The sequence below is a fragment of the Pogoniulus pusillus genome, unplaced genomic scaffold, assembly GCF_015220805.1.
Source record: "Pogoniulus pusillus isolate bPogPus1 unplaced genomic scaffold, bPogPus1.pri scaffold_50_arrow_ctg1A, whole genome shotgun sequence".
NCBI classification, from domain to species: Eukaryota; Metazoa; Chordata; class Aves; order Piciformes; family Lybiidae; genus Pogoniulus; species Pogoniulus pusillus.
In genome coordinates this window covers 26,243-39,953 of record NW_026974709.1, presented here as the reverse complement: position 1 = coordinate 39,953, position 13,711 = coordinate 26,243, and the positions used below count along the sequence as shown (strand labels likewise).

The 13,711-nt window shown below is 50.3% G+C and overlaps 1 protein-coding gene across 1 annotated transcript in view; it reads left to right on the top strand.

Annotated features, from left to right (window-relative positions):
- LOC135174248 (uncharacterized) overlaps positions 1-8,935 on the top strand; it is a 51,516-nt gene extending 42,581 nt beyond the window's left edge. Inside the window, exons 6-11 of the mRNA XM_064141469.1 lie at positions 4,721-4,830; positions 4,934-5,051; positions 5,710-5,809; positions 6,039-6,235; positions 6,956-7,093; positions 8,930-8,935. Coding sequence (XP_063997539.1) covers positions 4,721-4,830; positions 4,934-5,051; positions 5,710-5,809; positions 6,039-6,235; positions 6,956-7,093; positions 8,930-8,935 — 669 coding nt within the window. The remainder of the gene's footprint in view (positions 1-4,720; positions 4,831-4,933; positions 5,052-5,709; positions 5,810-6,038; positions 6,236-6,955; positions 7,094-8,929) is intronic.
- The last annotated feature ends 4,776 nt before the right edge of the window (positions 8,936-13,711 follow it).

The following is a 13,711-nucleotide window of genomic DNA, read 5'->3' as shown; positions in this document are numbered from 1 at the left end:
GGTCTGTTGTCAGTCTTAATCTCCTTTGGTACTCCCATCACTGCAAAGCAAACAGTCAAATGTCTTTGAACATGCAATGCCTTCTCACCCATCTGAGCTGTGGCCCAGATGAACTTACTATAAGTATCAATCGTAACATGGACATACTTCAGCCTTCCAAATTCTGGAACATGTGTGACATCCATTTGCCACAACTGCAACACTTCCATTCCCCTAGGGTTCACCCCAATACCCAAACCCGGACCATGATGGCTGCACTCAGGGCAAGCCTGAACTATACCCTTAGCCTCATTCATTGTGATTTTGAACTGGTTGTGCAAACCCTTTGCATTTTGGTGAAACCTCTGGTGTGCTTCTCGTGCAAGTGTGAACTCACCCAGGGGAACAACCGTAGAAACTAACTCATCTGCTCTTGCATTCCCTTCTCCCAAACCTATGTCCCATTTATGACTACGTACATGGATCATGCAATACTGTTCTGTTCTCTGCTGCACTGCACTTTGCATAGCTCTCAACAGCTGCCCTAAATGAACATTTGATATGTCCTTCACAAAAGCACTTTCTATGCGCTCCAAGATTCCTGCTACATACAAAGAATCAGTCACTATGTTTAGTGGTTCTTGCATCCATCACGAAAGAGCCCAAACTACTGCTGCTAACTCCAGTGTTTGTAAAGAGTCCCCAGGTTGGCCTTTTAGTAGTTGGTGCTTCCAGGTTTCTTTCTTACACCATGTAGCTGCGGCTGTTTTCGATTTCTTCCCGGCGTCGGTGTACACAGTGATGGCATCTGGCAGTGGTCATGGTGATCTCTTCCCCTGGCGTAACCATTCACCCTGACTCATCCATTTTAGCGTGGGAGATGAAATTTGTTGTGTGGATAAATGTGCAGGACAGGACAGTAGACTCAATTGTAATGCAGGAGTTTGCCAGAGCATTTGCTCCAAGTCAGTCCTTTTGATAGGGAGAAATATGGTGTTCGGCTCTGTGCCACTAATCTGCAGTATACGACGTCTTCCTCGAATTATCAACTCTGCCAAATTCTCAACTTTTTGTTGAATCATTGTCTTTGGTTGTAAGGGCGTAAAAATCCATTCCAGGATCCTTAGACTCTCCCCCTTTTTGTTTTTGCTCTGGCAAACTGTGCCCATGAGGGTATGGGTTGATGGTAGAATAAGCAGGTCTATAGGTTCTCGTGGGTCTAGGCGACTGACCCATCTTTGGGCAATTTGATCTGATAGTTTATCAATGATGGCTCTCTGGTCTGAGGACAGATGCACTGTAGCTGCAGGGTCACGGCCCTGAAGCAAAGGCCTAAGTTTTTCCAAGTCTTCTGAAGAAAATCCAATAACTGGTCGGAGCCATTGTAAGTCACCCATTAGTTTTTGTGCATCTGTAAGTGTCGTAATGTTCGTGTGCAGAGTGAGCTTTTGTGGCCGGATTTCTGAATCTGAAATCTTCCATCCGAGGTACAAATAAGGCGATATTCTTTGAACTTTATTCGGGGCAATTTGTAATCCATGTTTGCTCATTGCTGCTGCAATTTGTGATAATTGTCTTTCACTAAATGGAGCTTCTTGACAAAAGAGAATGTCATCCATATAATGATAAATAGAAGTAGTCGGCCACTGTACTCGTAGTGGTCGCAATGCATTGTCCACATAAAGCTGGCAGATTGTGGGGCTGTTCTTCATGCCTTGAGGTAACACAGTCCATTGGTAACGGTTCGCTGGTGCCTGCCTATTCAGTGATGGCAGGGTAAAGGCAAAACGTTGACAATCATCCGGGTGTAGTGGAATAGTAAAAAACCAGTCCTTTAGGTCTATGATCAGTAAGTGCCATTTTTCAGGCAGCATAGTGGGAGTTGGCAAGCCAGGCTGTAATGCTCCCATCGCTTGCATCTGGTCATTGATTGCTCGAAGATCTTGGAGCAGTCGAAACTTGCCTGATTTCTTTGGAATGATGAAAATAGGGGTATTCCATGGGCTAGTGGAAGGAATCAAATGTCCTGCTGCTAGTTGTTCTTGGACTAATTCGTGTGCCTTTTGCAGCCTCTCTGCTTTAAGCGGCCACTGCTCCACCCATATCGGTTTGTCTGTTAGCCAATTTAGTCGAATGGGGAAAGGCTGCCTCTCAGTGGCCGCTAATAAAAACAACGCTCGTTTGTAATGACCAGTCCAAGCTGAGAGAGAGCATCTCTCCCTATTAGTCCGTTGACACCACTGGGTAGAGGCATTACAGTCACATAGAGGTTGGCAGTTCGGTTATCAATGGTGAGCTGCAGACGTTGAGTGGATCGTCGTACTTCAGCTGTACCACCCACCCCTTCAACCCCTTTTACACAGGGTTGAGTGGTCCAGTGTGTAGGCCATTGATTTCTGTCAACAATGGTAATGTCTGCACCTGTATCCACAAGCATCGGTAATTGTAATCCATCTAGTCCATTTGATAAGTTGGCTGTCACCACAGGTCTTTGTCCCAGTTGTAGAGTTAATAGTGCCATACCTCCGGTCGATCCAAATCCACTTTCTCCTTGATGTTGTGGTGAGAGAGGAGTTACTGATTGTAGCAGGCATGGAATTGGGACGAGCTGAGCAATCTTGCTTTCTTTAGGAATATGTATTGGTGGAAAGTCCGTTTGAACCATGATTTGGATAGTTCCTTCAAAGTCCGAATCAATAACTCCAGGCAAAACAAACAGTCCTCTTATAGATGCTGATGATCTCCCCAGAAGTATACCCCCGCAGGCTTGGCCGTTAATAGTCACTGGCCCCTTTAAGGTGGATGGAATCTTTTGGGGCTTATTGTCGATTAAGGTGGTTTCCACTGCTGTTGCCAGGTCCACGCCGAGGCTTCCCCTGGTGGCTGGCTGTAGGTTACTGGAGCAGCCATTTGTGTCGGCGCGTGGTTGCTCCTCGTGCTCCTCCCCCCGTTTCCCGATCGCCGGCAGGCAGCTGCAGAGTGGTTTTTCACACCGCATTTGCTACAGTGTACGCTGGATACTGGGCATTGAGAGCGAAGGTGACCTATCTTCCCGCAGCGGAAACATCTCATTCGGCTCACAGAATAGTGTGCTCCTCCTGCCGATCCAATCGGGGCTAAAGCTGCTAATGCCTGTGCCTGTTGTTCAACAATCTTTTCTAGCGGGTGCCTAGTGCTGTCCGGTGCGGGAGAGGCTGCAACATAAGCCCTCCATTCTGCTGCATCAAAATATGACTCAGGGGTTTTAAAAAAACCCTTAGCATAGCCATATGCACAAAGTCCTGGCAAATACTTGGTATTAAAATTCACTTTGCGCTTTTCAAGAAAGCAAGACAGCAAGGAAAGGGCTACCTCTTTATCCATGACGCGGCGTCCCGCTTGCCCCCCTTGCAGTGACGAAGGCTGGCCCTCTTTTTGTCAGCCTCGGGCCCCCCTAATTGGTCTGCCACCCTGTCCTAGCTTCGTCTTGCTAGCGGGCGTCGCTCTCCTCCAGTGTGCAGGTCTGGAGAGCTGTGTTTCAGTCTTGTCAGGCTTTGTGATGGAGCTGGAGAACAGAAATGCTGTGAGGCACAGAGCAGCTATGGGGTGAGGGTGCAGAGGCAGCTGCATTTCCCTGCTCTCTCTGGAGTCTCCCTGTCCTTTGCCTTTTGCTTCTTTCCCCTCCTGTCCTCTCTAGTCCTGCTGGGGAGGGCCCTTCAACCAGTTTCTGTTGAACTGCCAGCAGGTGGGAGGAGGTGAAACAAACTCATCTTCACAGAACGGTGGGGTTGGAAGGGACCTCTGAAGGTGACCCAGTCCAGCTCCCCTGCTAAAGCAGGTTCACCTAGAGCAGCTTGCCCAGGATGGCATCCAGGTGGGTTTGGAGTCTCTCCAGAGAAGGAGACTCCACCATGTCTGTGAGCAGGCCTGGTCTGTGCTCCAGCACCCTCACAGTAAAGAAGTACTTTCTTGGGTAGAAGTGAAAGCTCCTGGACCCTACTTTGTGTCCACTGCCTCGTGTCCTACCACTGGGCAGCACTGCAGAGAGTCTGGCCCCATCCCAGTGACCCTTACTCTTCAGGTACTGATCAGATACCCTCTCACTCTTCTCTTCCCCAGGCTGAACAGCCCCAGGCCTCCCTCTCACTCTTCTCTTCTCCAGGCTGAACAGCCCCAGGCCTCCCTCTCACTCTTTTCTTCCCCAGGCTGAACAGCCCCAGGCCTCCCTCTCACTCTTCTCTTCCCCAGGCTGAACAGCCCCAGGTCTCCCTCTCACTCTTCTCTTCCCCAGGCTGAACAGCCCCAGGCCTCCCTCTCACTCTTCTCTTCTCCAGGCTGAACAGCCCCAGGTCTCCCTCTCACTCTTCTCTTCCCCAGGCTGAACAGCCCCAGGTCTCTCAGCTTCTCCTTGCAGAGAGATGCTCTCCTGATCCCTTTAGGACTGCTCTGAGGCTGAGGTGCTAAGTGAGGTCCAGCTGAGAAGAATGCAGGGCCAGACAGTGCTGGGAGAGATCTATGGCTGCACATCTGAAGAGCATTTGTAGAGGTTTACAAGGCCAAATGTAGGTGGCCTTATGTCCTGTAGCTAGTAGCCAAGGCAGCAGAGAAGCAGGAGGTTGTGAAGCAAGGTCCTGAGCTGCCGTGGCCAACACCAGGCCAGTCTGGCACAGCTCGGCTGTGGCGCTCCAGCGGCACTCGCTGTGTGTTCCTTCTGAGCTGCTGCAACAGGCTGCTCCCTTCCTGCTTTGCCATGCCACTGCAGGTGGCTATCAAGCACATTAACATCCAGAAAGAGGCAGAGGTGGTTCTCCTGAATGAAATCAGGTTCATCAAGGGCAACAAGAGCCCAAACCTTGTCAACTACTTAGACAGGTGAGGAGCTGTGTTACCACGTCAGTGGTGGTCCCCATCCTGCCAGCCAGTTTACAGATGAGTTCACTGCTGCTGATCTCCTCTGCCATTGCTTTCTTCTCAGCTACATGGCAGGTGAGGAGCTGCTGATTGGGATGGAGTACCTGGATGGAGGGTCCTTGGCCGATGTTGTCCTGGAGCTGTGGATAGAGGAAGAGCAGACAGCAGCCATCTGTAGGGAGGTGAGGGACCCGCGGGGTGATGTGCACAGGAGGGTGGTTGGCAGCAAGTGGTGAGAACATGAGCCATGTCCTCTCGAGAGGCTTCTGTTTCTCCTTTGCTTTTACAAGACGCAGAGGAAAGGACATCTGAAGTGCCCTGCCTGTCAGCAGCACTGCACTTCTTGCTCTCAGCTGCTCCACTCCTCTATCCTCTTACTGTGCTCTCTCTGGGTCGTGGCAGTTTTGCTCTTCCCAGCCTTCCCAGAGCACCAGGCTCTTTCAAGTCTGCTGTAGAGCCCAACCACCCAGTCTGTGTCATGCAGCCTCCCACCCAACGTGATGCCCTTCATGCTGAAGGAAGGGACTTGCCTGCCTGGGCAAAACAGGGTCTGTCAGCTGGCTGGAGGTAGCAGAGCTGCAGCAGCAGATGCTGTGCTGCCTTGCTTTCAGGGGAGAGTCTGCAGCAATGGACATTTCTCTTGCACAAGCTGCTGTGCCTTCCTTTAGAAGGTTGTTGCTGTGCAAGTGCTGGAGCAGCCAGCTGTGCCTCTTGACAGCACAGTCTTCTGGCACTGCTCACAAGTCCTCTAGAACTGCAACCCCTCAGAGCCATTTCCTTTCTGCACTGATGGAATCAGGTCCTTCCTTCTGACCCTTGTGTTTCTCTTTGCTCTGTCAGTGTCTGCAGGGCCTGGACTTCCTGCACTCCAACAGCATCGTCCACCGTGACATCAAAAGCTACAACATCCTGCTGGGCATGGACGGGGCCGTCAAAGTGGGTAGGTGTCCCTGGGCAGGGGCAGTGTTTGCAGGGCTGCTGTGGGGCTGCTCTTGCCTGACTGGCAGTTACCCAAAAGTGGTGCCTGTGCTCGTGGACTGAGCTCTGCTGCAAGCTGAGAGGGCAGCTCCAGCCAGCAGAGAAGGGTGGAGAGGAAGGAAGTGCCCAGAGCTGCTTGGTGCCTGGCTCCATCATCCTAGCTGCTTTAACAAGCCTGTTTCTCTCCTCAGCTGACTTTGGACTCTGTGTTCAGCTCACCTCCGAGAACAGCAAGATGAGGGAGTGCGTTGGGACCCCTCACTGGATGGCGCCAGAGGTGGTTCAGAGGGAGCCTTATGGTCCCAAGGTGGACATTTGGTCCCTTGGGATTACTGCCATCGAGATGGCAGAAGAAGAACCACCTTACAGCCACGAACAGTACAGCAGGGTAAGGTGCACACAAGCAGCTGCCACTGCTGTATCTGCTCTGAGATAAGATCTTGGTCACAGCAGCTGGAACTGGTCCCCCAAGGCCTGCTTCTGCCCATGGCACTGGAGCACAGCAGCAGCAGCAGTGTGCAGCTTGCGTTCCGTTAGGAGAGGACCCTCGGAGCAGAGGCGACACAGAGGCAGATGAAAATGTGCCAGCCTGGACACTTGCCCTGGGGATTGGAACTCTCCTGGGCTGTGTCTTGAGAGATTTCCAAGGGCAGGTGTCTCCAACTGGGGAGCTTTCAAGTGAAGTCTCCCAAGCCTAGTTCCAGGCAAGGGAGTCTTCCCAAACTGCCAGCAGTGCCCATGGCTCGCTCCTCAGCACAGGGCTAGGATTGCTCATGGCTCTGATCAGACCTGGTGACCATTTGTATCCAGTGGAGAGCAGGACATTGGAGCACCTTTGCTTGGTGGCAGTCAAATCTGCTTCTGCTGCTGTAGTTCACAGTGAGTGGGTCAGCCACAGCAGCCACCTGTCAAGGCCAGGCCATTTTGATGCTGGTATGCCTGTGGCTGCACCAGGGGCTCTTTGTTGGTTTGGCAATATCACCTCTGACCCTCTGCCAGAGAAGAAACTGCCTCTGGAAACTGGAGCTCAGAAAGCAAAGAGGGGGCTGTGTGAACATTGGTGGGGACGAGAGAAAGAGATCAAGCCCTGTCTTTGCTTCTTCTGCAGGTGGGAACCCTGATAGCCACCAAGGGGAGCCCAGAGCTGCAGAACCCAGGGCAGCTGTCAGCTGAGCTGCTGGACTTCCTGCAGCACTGCCTGGAGGTGGATGTGCAGAGGAGATGGTCTGCCAAGGAGCTTTTGGAGGTAAAATGCAAAGGGCTGCAAGGGAAGAAGCTGCAGCAGGAAGGGGTTTTCTCCCGGGCTCAACTTCGAGGCACCTCCAGAGGCTGCTCACATTGGTGGCAACCTTGGTGCTGCTCAAGCGAAGAGTAAGCAGAGTGACAGAGTGGTTTGAGTGGGAAGGCACCGCTGCAGGTCGTCTAGGCCAAGGGCCCTGCAGGGAGCAGCCCATCCTCCACTGGAGCAGGCTGCTCAGAGCCCTACCGTGCTGCAAGCCAGGGTTGTGTCCGTCGGTGCTCTGCCCTGTGTCTGCTGCTCTGCTCCTGGTGCTGCAAACCTGCGCCTGGCTGGCCTGCAGAGCAGCAGCTGGGCCTGGACACCACTGGGCTCAGCATCTCCTAGAGGCACTGGGGCTGCCTCAGGAATGGCTTGAGGCTGGGAGGAGCTGAGGTTGGGAAGTAATGGTCCATGATCTGGGTTGGAAGGTACCTCAAAAATTCATCCAGTTCCAACCCCACTACCATGGGCAGGGACACCTCCCACTAGTCCAGGTTGCTCAAGGCCTCATCCAACCTGGCCCAGAACACCTCCGAGGAGAGGGCATGCAGAACCTCTCTGGGCAACCCCTTCCAGTGTCTCACCAACCTCACTGGAAAGAATTTGTTCCTACTCTGCACGCTGAATCTCCCCTCCTCGAGCCTCAGTCTGTTGTCTCTCATCCTATCACCTGCCCTCACTCAGTTATCAGAGGGCATGGGATAGATTGCTGGATCACAAAACCCAAGGGAGTGTTTTCTGACCTCTCAAGTGTCTCCAAGATTGTCAGCAGCTCTGGGGCCACCAGAGACAACCCTCTGAAAGAAGACAGGAGTGTTTCTGCCTCAGTAGGGTGTGATTCATCAGCTCACTGGGCCTTTGGCCCAGCAATCTCCCGTTTTATGCACCCAAACTGGAGCTGTTTAGGGTGTAGCTGGTTCAGGGAGTGAGATTTGTTGCCTCCACCATGTATCCATGAAGGAAAGGGATCACTTGTTAGTACAGTGCTTTTGGTAAACTCCAAACTCTGCAGTGCCCAGCACTGAACTGGCTGCAAGATTGAAACCACTGAGGTGCCACAAAAAAAGGCTGCTGTCAGCTTGCCATGGTTAGTCAGTGGTGTAGGAAGGGCTGCTCTGATGAGGGCTGCTTGAGGGTTTAGCAGAGGAGACTTTGAAGGAACTGCTTTGAGGGCTGAAGTCCTTGGGGCACACCACTGGTGACAGCTGCCAACTGCACGTGGCACCATTCACCACCACTCTCTGGGCTCTGCCATCCAGCCAGTTCTTGACCCAGCACAGAGTGAATCTGTCCATGCCATGAGCTGCCAGCTTGGCTAGGAGCCTGTGGTGGCAGACAGTGTCAAAGGCTGTGCTCAAGTCCAGGTAGATTCCATCCACAGCCTGCCCCACATGCACCAGGCAGGAACCTGATCACAAAAGGAGATCAGTAATATTGAAACCAACTCAGCCACGAATATACTCTCCACAAACCAAAGCACATTCCTCTAATCTTCCTCCAAGCTAGGTCAAACAAAAGGGCACCAATTTTGGCTATCAGCCAACAGTAAAAGAAAAAGGTAATAATTAGCTGCACAAGAGCCCACAGTCAGCAAAATAGCTTCATTCTAACTCCCAGAGCTAATTACCAATCAATCAAATTTAATTTGCCCCACCATGAAGCACCATAGAAGTGTCTTGGTTGGAAAAGCCCTCTAAAATCATCAAGTTCAACCATTAACCTAAGACCACCATGGCCACTAAACCATGTCCCAAGTGTTTAGATTGCCTTGGGTTTACTCAGTAAAAGTTTCCTATGTCACAGATTTGATGAACTTCCCTCACCTCAGGAATTCTAAGTCTCCTTCCTCCAGCCTGGCTGCTAAGATTGGGATATGACAACAGGACCTGCACTTCACTGACCTTAGCTTGAAGCAAAGAATGAACACTCTGAGCCCCTTGCCATACTGGCATGCTGTCTAGCAGCACATGCAAAAAAAGGGTAATGAAATCACTGAACTGTTTCTGAAAGAATTAGAAGCTAAATATTGTTTGCAGAAATCACATGGGAAACAGTTTATGGGATGGATAAAGTCAATCCAATGGAAACTTTCTGAGCAGAGAAGATAGAAAAAACAGGTCACAGAAATTACTGGCCAAGGACTGCTTACCAGTTGGAATCATCACAGCAGGGAAGGAGCAGCAAGGACAGCAGTTGCTGCTTCCGGAGATCAAGCACAGACAGCTTGGAATGCTTTAGCTAAGAGCTGGCATCTATTAGAGTGTGTGAGACTCTAAAAGAGAAAGGAAAAAGCTGAGTTGTTAATCCCCATTGCCACAAACATTTACATGCTCTACCCTAATAAAAGGACCTAATTAGATTGCTCTGATAAATGCAGATCTCTTCAAACCAGCTGTAAGCAAATCCATGGGCATAGATGGGTTTCAAGGAGACTTGGCAAGTGGGAAGCAGGTGGCAACCTGCTAAGACTTCCCTTTCTCCTGTAAGGCAGGCACTGTGACAGCTCAGAGAGTTTTGTGTTTCAGGTTTGGTAACCTCAGAAAAGACTTTTAACTGCAATCATTTGACCAAAGCTATCACAAAGAATGAATCAGTACCTGGCAAGCTACAAGGACACTACAGATTTGGTTTAAACAGTTGTGGTTTTTTTAATGGAAGTTCTGTCAGGTAACTGAAAGACATTTTAGCTCTGTGGGAAAAATGTCATGGAAAATAGAGCTGCCTGGATACTCTTCTCAATGCTGCCATGGAAAGCTGCTTCTGCCCTTCCAAAGGCATACCTAGTAAAACATATGTTCATAGAGTCATAGAATCAGATAGGCTGGAAGAGACCTCCAAGCTCATCCAGTCCAATCTAGCACCCAGCCCTATCCAATCAACTAGACCATGGCACTAAGTGCCTCATCCAGGCTTTGCTTGAACACCTCCAGGCACAGCAACTCCACCACCTCCCTGGGCAGCCCATTCCAGTGCCAATCACTCTCTGTCTTTGGATGTTTTTTCTTACTTCCAGATTGCTTTGCTCTAGCATAGGCTTATTCACAACAGCTGCTCCTTGCTATATTTATGGTAAATGCAAAGAATGAACTGAGTGCTGTGTCCAGGTCTGGGCTCCTCAATCCAAGAGAGATGTTGAGGTACTGGATCATGTCCAGAGAAGGGCAATGAAGCTGGTGAGAGGCCTGAAACACAGCCCTGTGAGGAGAGGCTGAGGGAGCTGGGGGTGTGCAGCCTGCAGCAGAGGAGGCTCAGGGCTGACCTCATTGCTGTCTACAACTACCTGAAGGAAGGCTGTAGCCAGGTGGGGGTTGGACTCTCCTCCCGGGCAACGACCAATGGAACAAGGGGACACAGTCTCAAGTTGTGCCAGGGCAGGTCTAGGCTGGATGCCAGGAGGAAGTTCTTCCCAGAGAGAGTGATTGGCATTGGAATGGGCTGCCCAGGGAGGTGGTGGAGTCACCATCCCTGGGGGTGTTCACAGTATCACAGCATCATCAGGGTTGAAAGAGACCTCACAGATCATCAAGTCCAACCCTTTACCACAGAGCTCAAGGCTAGACCATGGCACCAAGTGCCACGTCCAACCTTGCCTTGAAGTGCCCCAGGGACGGCGACTCCACCACCTCCCCGGGCAGCCCATTCCAGTGTCCAATGACTCTCTCAGGGAAGAACTTTCTCCTCACCTCAAGCCTAAATCTCCCCTGGCGCAGCCTGAGGCTGTGTCCTCTTGTTCTGGAGCTGGCCACCTGAGAGAAGAGAGCAACCTCGTCCTTGCCACAACCACCCCTCAGGTAGTTGTAGACAGCAATAAGGTCTCCCCTGAGCCTCCTCTTCTCCAGGCTAAACAATCCCAGCTCCCTCAGCCTCTCCTCATAGGGCTTGTGCTCGAGGCCTCTCACCAGCCTCGTCGCCCTTCTCTGGACACGCTCAAGCATCTCAGCATCCCTTTTAAACTGAGGGGCCCAGAACTGAACACAGTACTCAAGGTGTGGTCTAACCAGTGCAAAGTACAGGGGCAGAATGACCTCCCTGCTCCTGCTGACCACACCATTCCTGATGCAAATGTTCAAGCAAAGCCTGGTGTGGCCGTTTGAGCTGATCCTCTAGCTCAGACATAGGGGAGAGATGAACATTCCAGGGATAGGCCACATAAATGGCAACAATAGATAAATTAATATAATTTCATTGGAGCATCAAGAACTTAATGTCTAGAAGCACAGCTTGTTCTGCCCCTTCACCCGCTGGCTTCTGCTGCTGCAGCTTCGCCTATCTTCCCCGGCTGCTGTTTTGGCTACTGCTGCTTCTGCTGCTTCGCCGCCGCTTGGCCCCTTCCCCATCTCCCTTAAGGTTATTGTATTGTTTTCTTTTTTTTCCTTCCTTCCTTCCTTCTCTAGTTATTATTTCTCTGTACATTGTTATACTTATATTATAAGAAAATACTATTTCATCTTTCCCTGACTTTCAAAAAGTAGGGGGGTTTGTGTTGTGAATTTTCTTCCTGGGGGAGGGATCAGCCCAAACCCGGGACAGGACTCTTTTGGCGCCCAACGTGGGGCACGATCTTGGTTTGTCGTTTTGTTTTTTTTCCTTTCCCCCTGTTGATTTATAATCAGAAGTAAACTATACACCAACAGAGAAAGAGATCCTTGCTGCTTATGAAGGTGTGAAAGCTGCTTCAGAAGTAATAGGAACAGACTCTCAGCTTCTTTTGGCTCCCAGATTACCAGTTTTGAACTGGATGTTTAAGGGAAAGGGGTCATCGCCACATCACGCAACCGATGCTACCTGGTCTAAGTGGATGGCTCTCATAACACAGCGAGCACGCATGGGGAGCCTTGAACGACCTGGCATAGGGAGATGATCACCACCTGGCCAGAAGGTACAAACTGTATAAATCCTCCAGAGGAGCGAATGAGTCGGGCTGAAGAAGCTCCTCCTTACAGTGATTTGTCTGAAGAAGAAAGGAACTATGCTCTATTTACTGATGGTTCCTGTCGCCTTGTTGGAAACAAGAGAAAATGGAGAGCTGCAGTTTGGAGCCCTCTACGGGCAGTGGCTGAAACAAAAGCTGGAGAAGGTGAGTCAAGCCAGTTTGCAGAGGTAAAAGCTATCCAACTTGCTCTTGATGTGGCTGAACGTGAGAACTGGCCCATGCTTTACCTCTATACTGATTCATGGATGGTGGCTAATGCCTTATGGGGTTGGCTAAAGGACTGGAAAAGAAATAATTGGCAACGGAAAGGAAAGCCAATTTGGGCTGCTGACTTATGGCAGGACATTGCTACCCGTCTAGAGAAAATCCCTGTAAGAGTACGACACATAGATGCTCACATGCCCAAAAGTAAAGCTACTGAGGAACATCAGCACAATCATCAGGCAGATTTGGCTGCCAAGGTGTTTCAGACCGATGTAAATTGTGATTTGGATTTAGATTGGGAACACCGAGGTGAACTGTTCTTAGCCCGGTGGGCCCATGATTCCTCAGGACATCAAGGCAGAGATGCTACCTACCAATGGGCACGGGACAGAGCAATCAACATCTCCATGGACGCTATAACACAAGTTATACATGACTGTGATATCTGTGCTGCTATTAAACAAGCCAAGCGTCTGAAGCCCTTGTGGTATGGTAAGCGATGGGCAAAGTACAAATATGGTGAAGTGTGGCAGATTGATTACATCTCTCTACCTCGTTCTCGGGCTGGAAAGCAATATGTGCTGACCATGGTGGAAGCAAGCACCGGATGGCTGGAAACCTATCCAGTTTCCCGTGCCACTGCACATAACACCATTTTGGGCTTGGAAAGACAAATCCTGTGGTGACATGACGCTCCAGAGACAATTGAATCGGATAATGGTACCCACTTTAAAAATAATCTCATAAAATCTTGGGCCAAAGAGCACGGCATTGAGTGGATCTATCACATCCCCTATTATGCACCCGCCTCAGGCAAAATTGAACGTTACAATGGCTTGTTGAAAACAACTTTAAAGGCAATGGGGGGAGGAATGTTAAAGAACTGGGAGAAACATCTAGCCCAAGCCACTTGGGTAGTGAATAGTAGAGGTTCCACCAACCGAGCTGGCCCAGCTCATTCAGAGGTCTTACAAAAGGTAGAAGGTGACAGGTTCCTGTCATTCGTGAAAAGAATTTGTTGGGCAAGTCTGTTTGGGTGTTCTCCCCTTCGGGGGAGGCTACACCTGTCCGAGGGGTGGTTTCTGCTGAAGGACCTGGTCATACATATTGGGTTATGCAGAAAAACGGTAAAATACAATGTGTGCCACAAAAGAATCTGACATTGGCAGAAAGAATGTAGATATGTTGTTATGAGTTCTTTTGCAGATGATTGTGGTGTCCAAGGAAAACCATGAAGAGCCTGCTACCCATGAGCATGAGCCCTGAGAGTGCCAAGAGTCCTGCTCTGTTCCACTCATTGAAAAAAAACATTGAGCTAGCCAATGCCTGAGACAGACGGAAATAAGAAGATGAATGACCGAAAATTGAAGAAAGATGCCTGGAAAATGACCATCTACGATACTGATGTTATTCCTAGTTACATAGAATGACTTGATGCTGCAATGGTA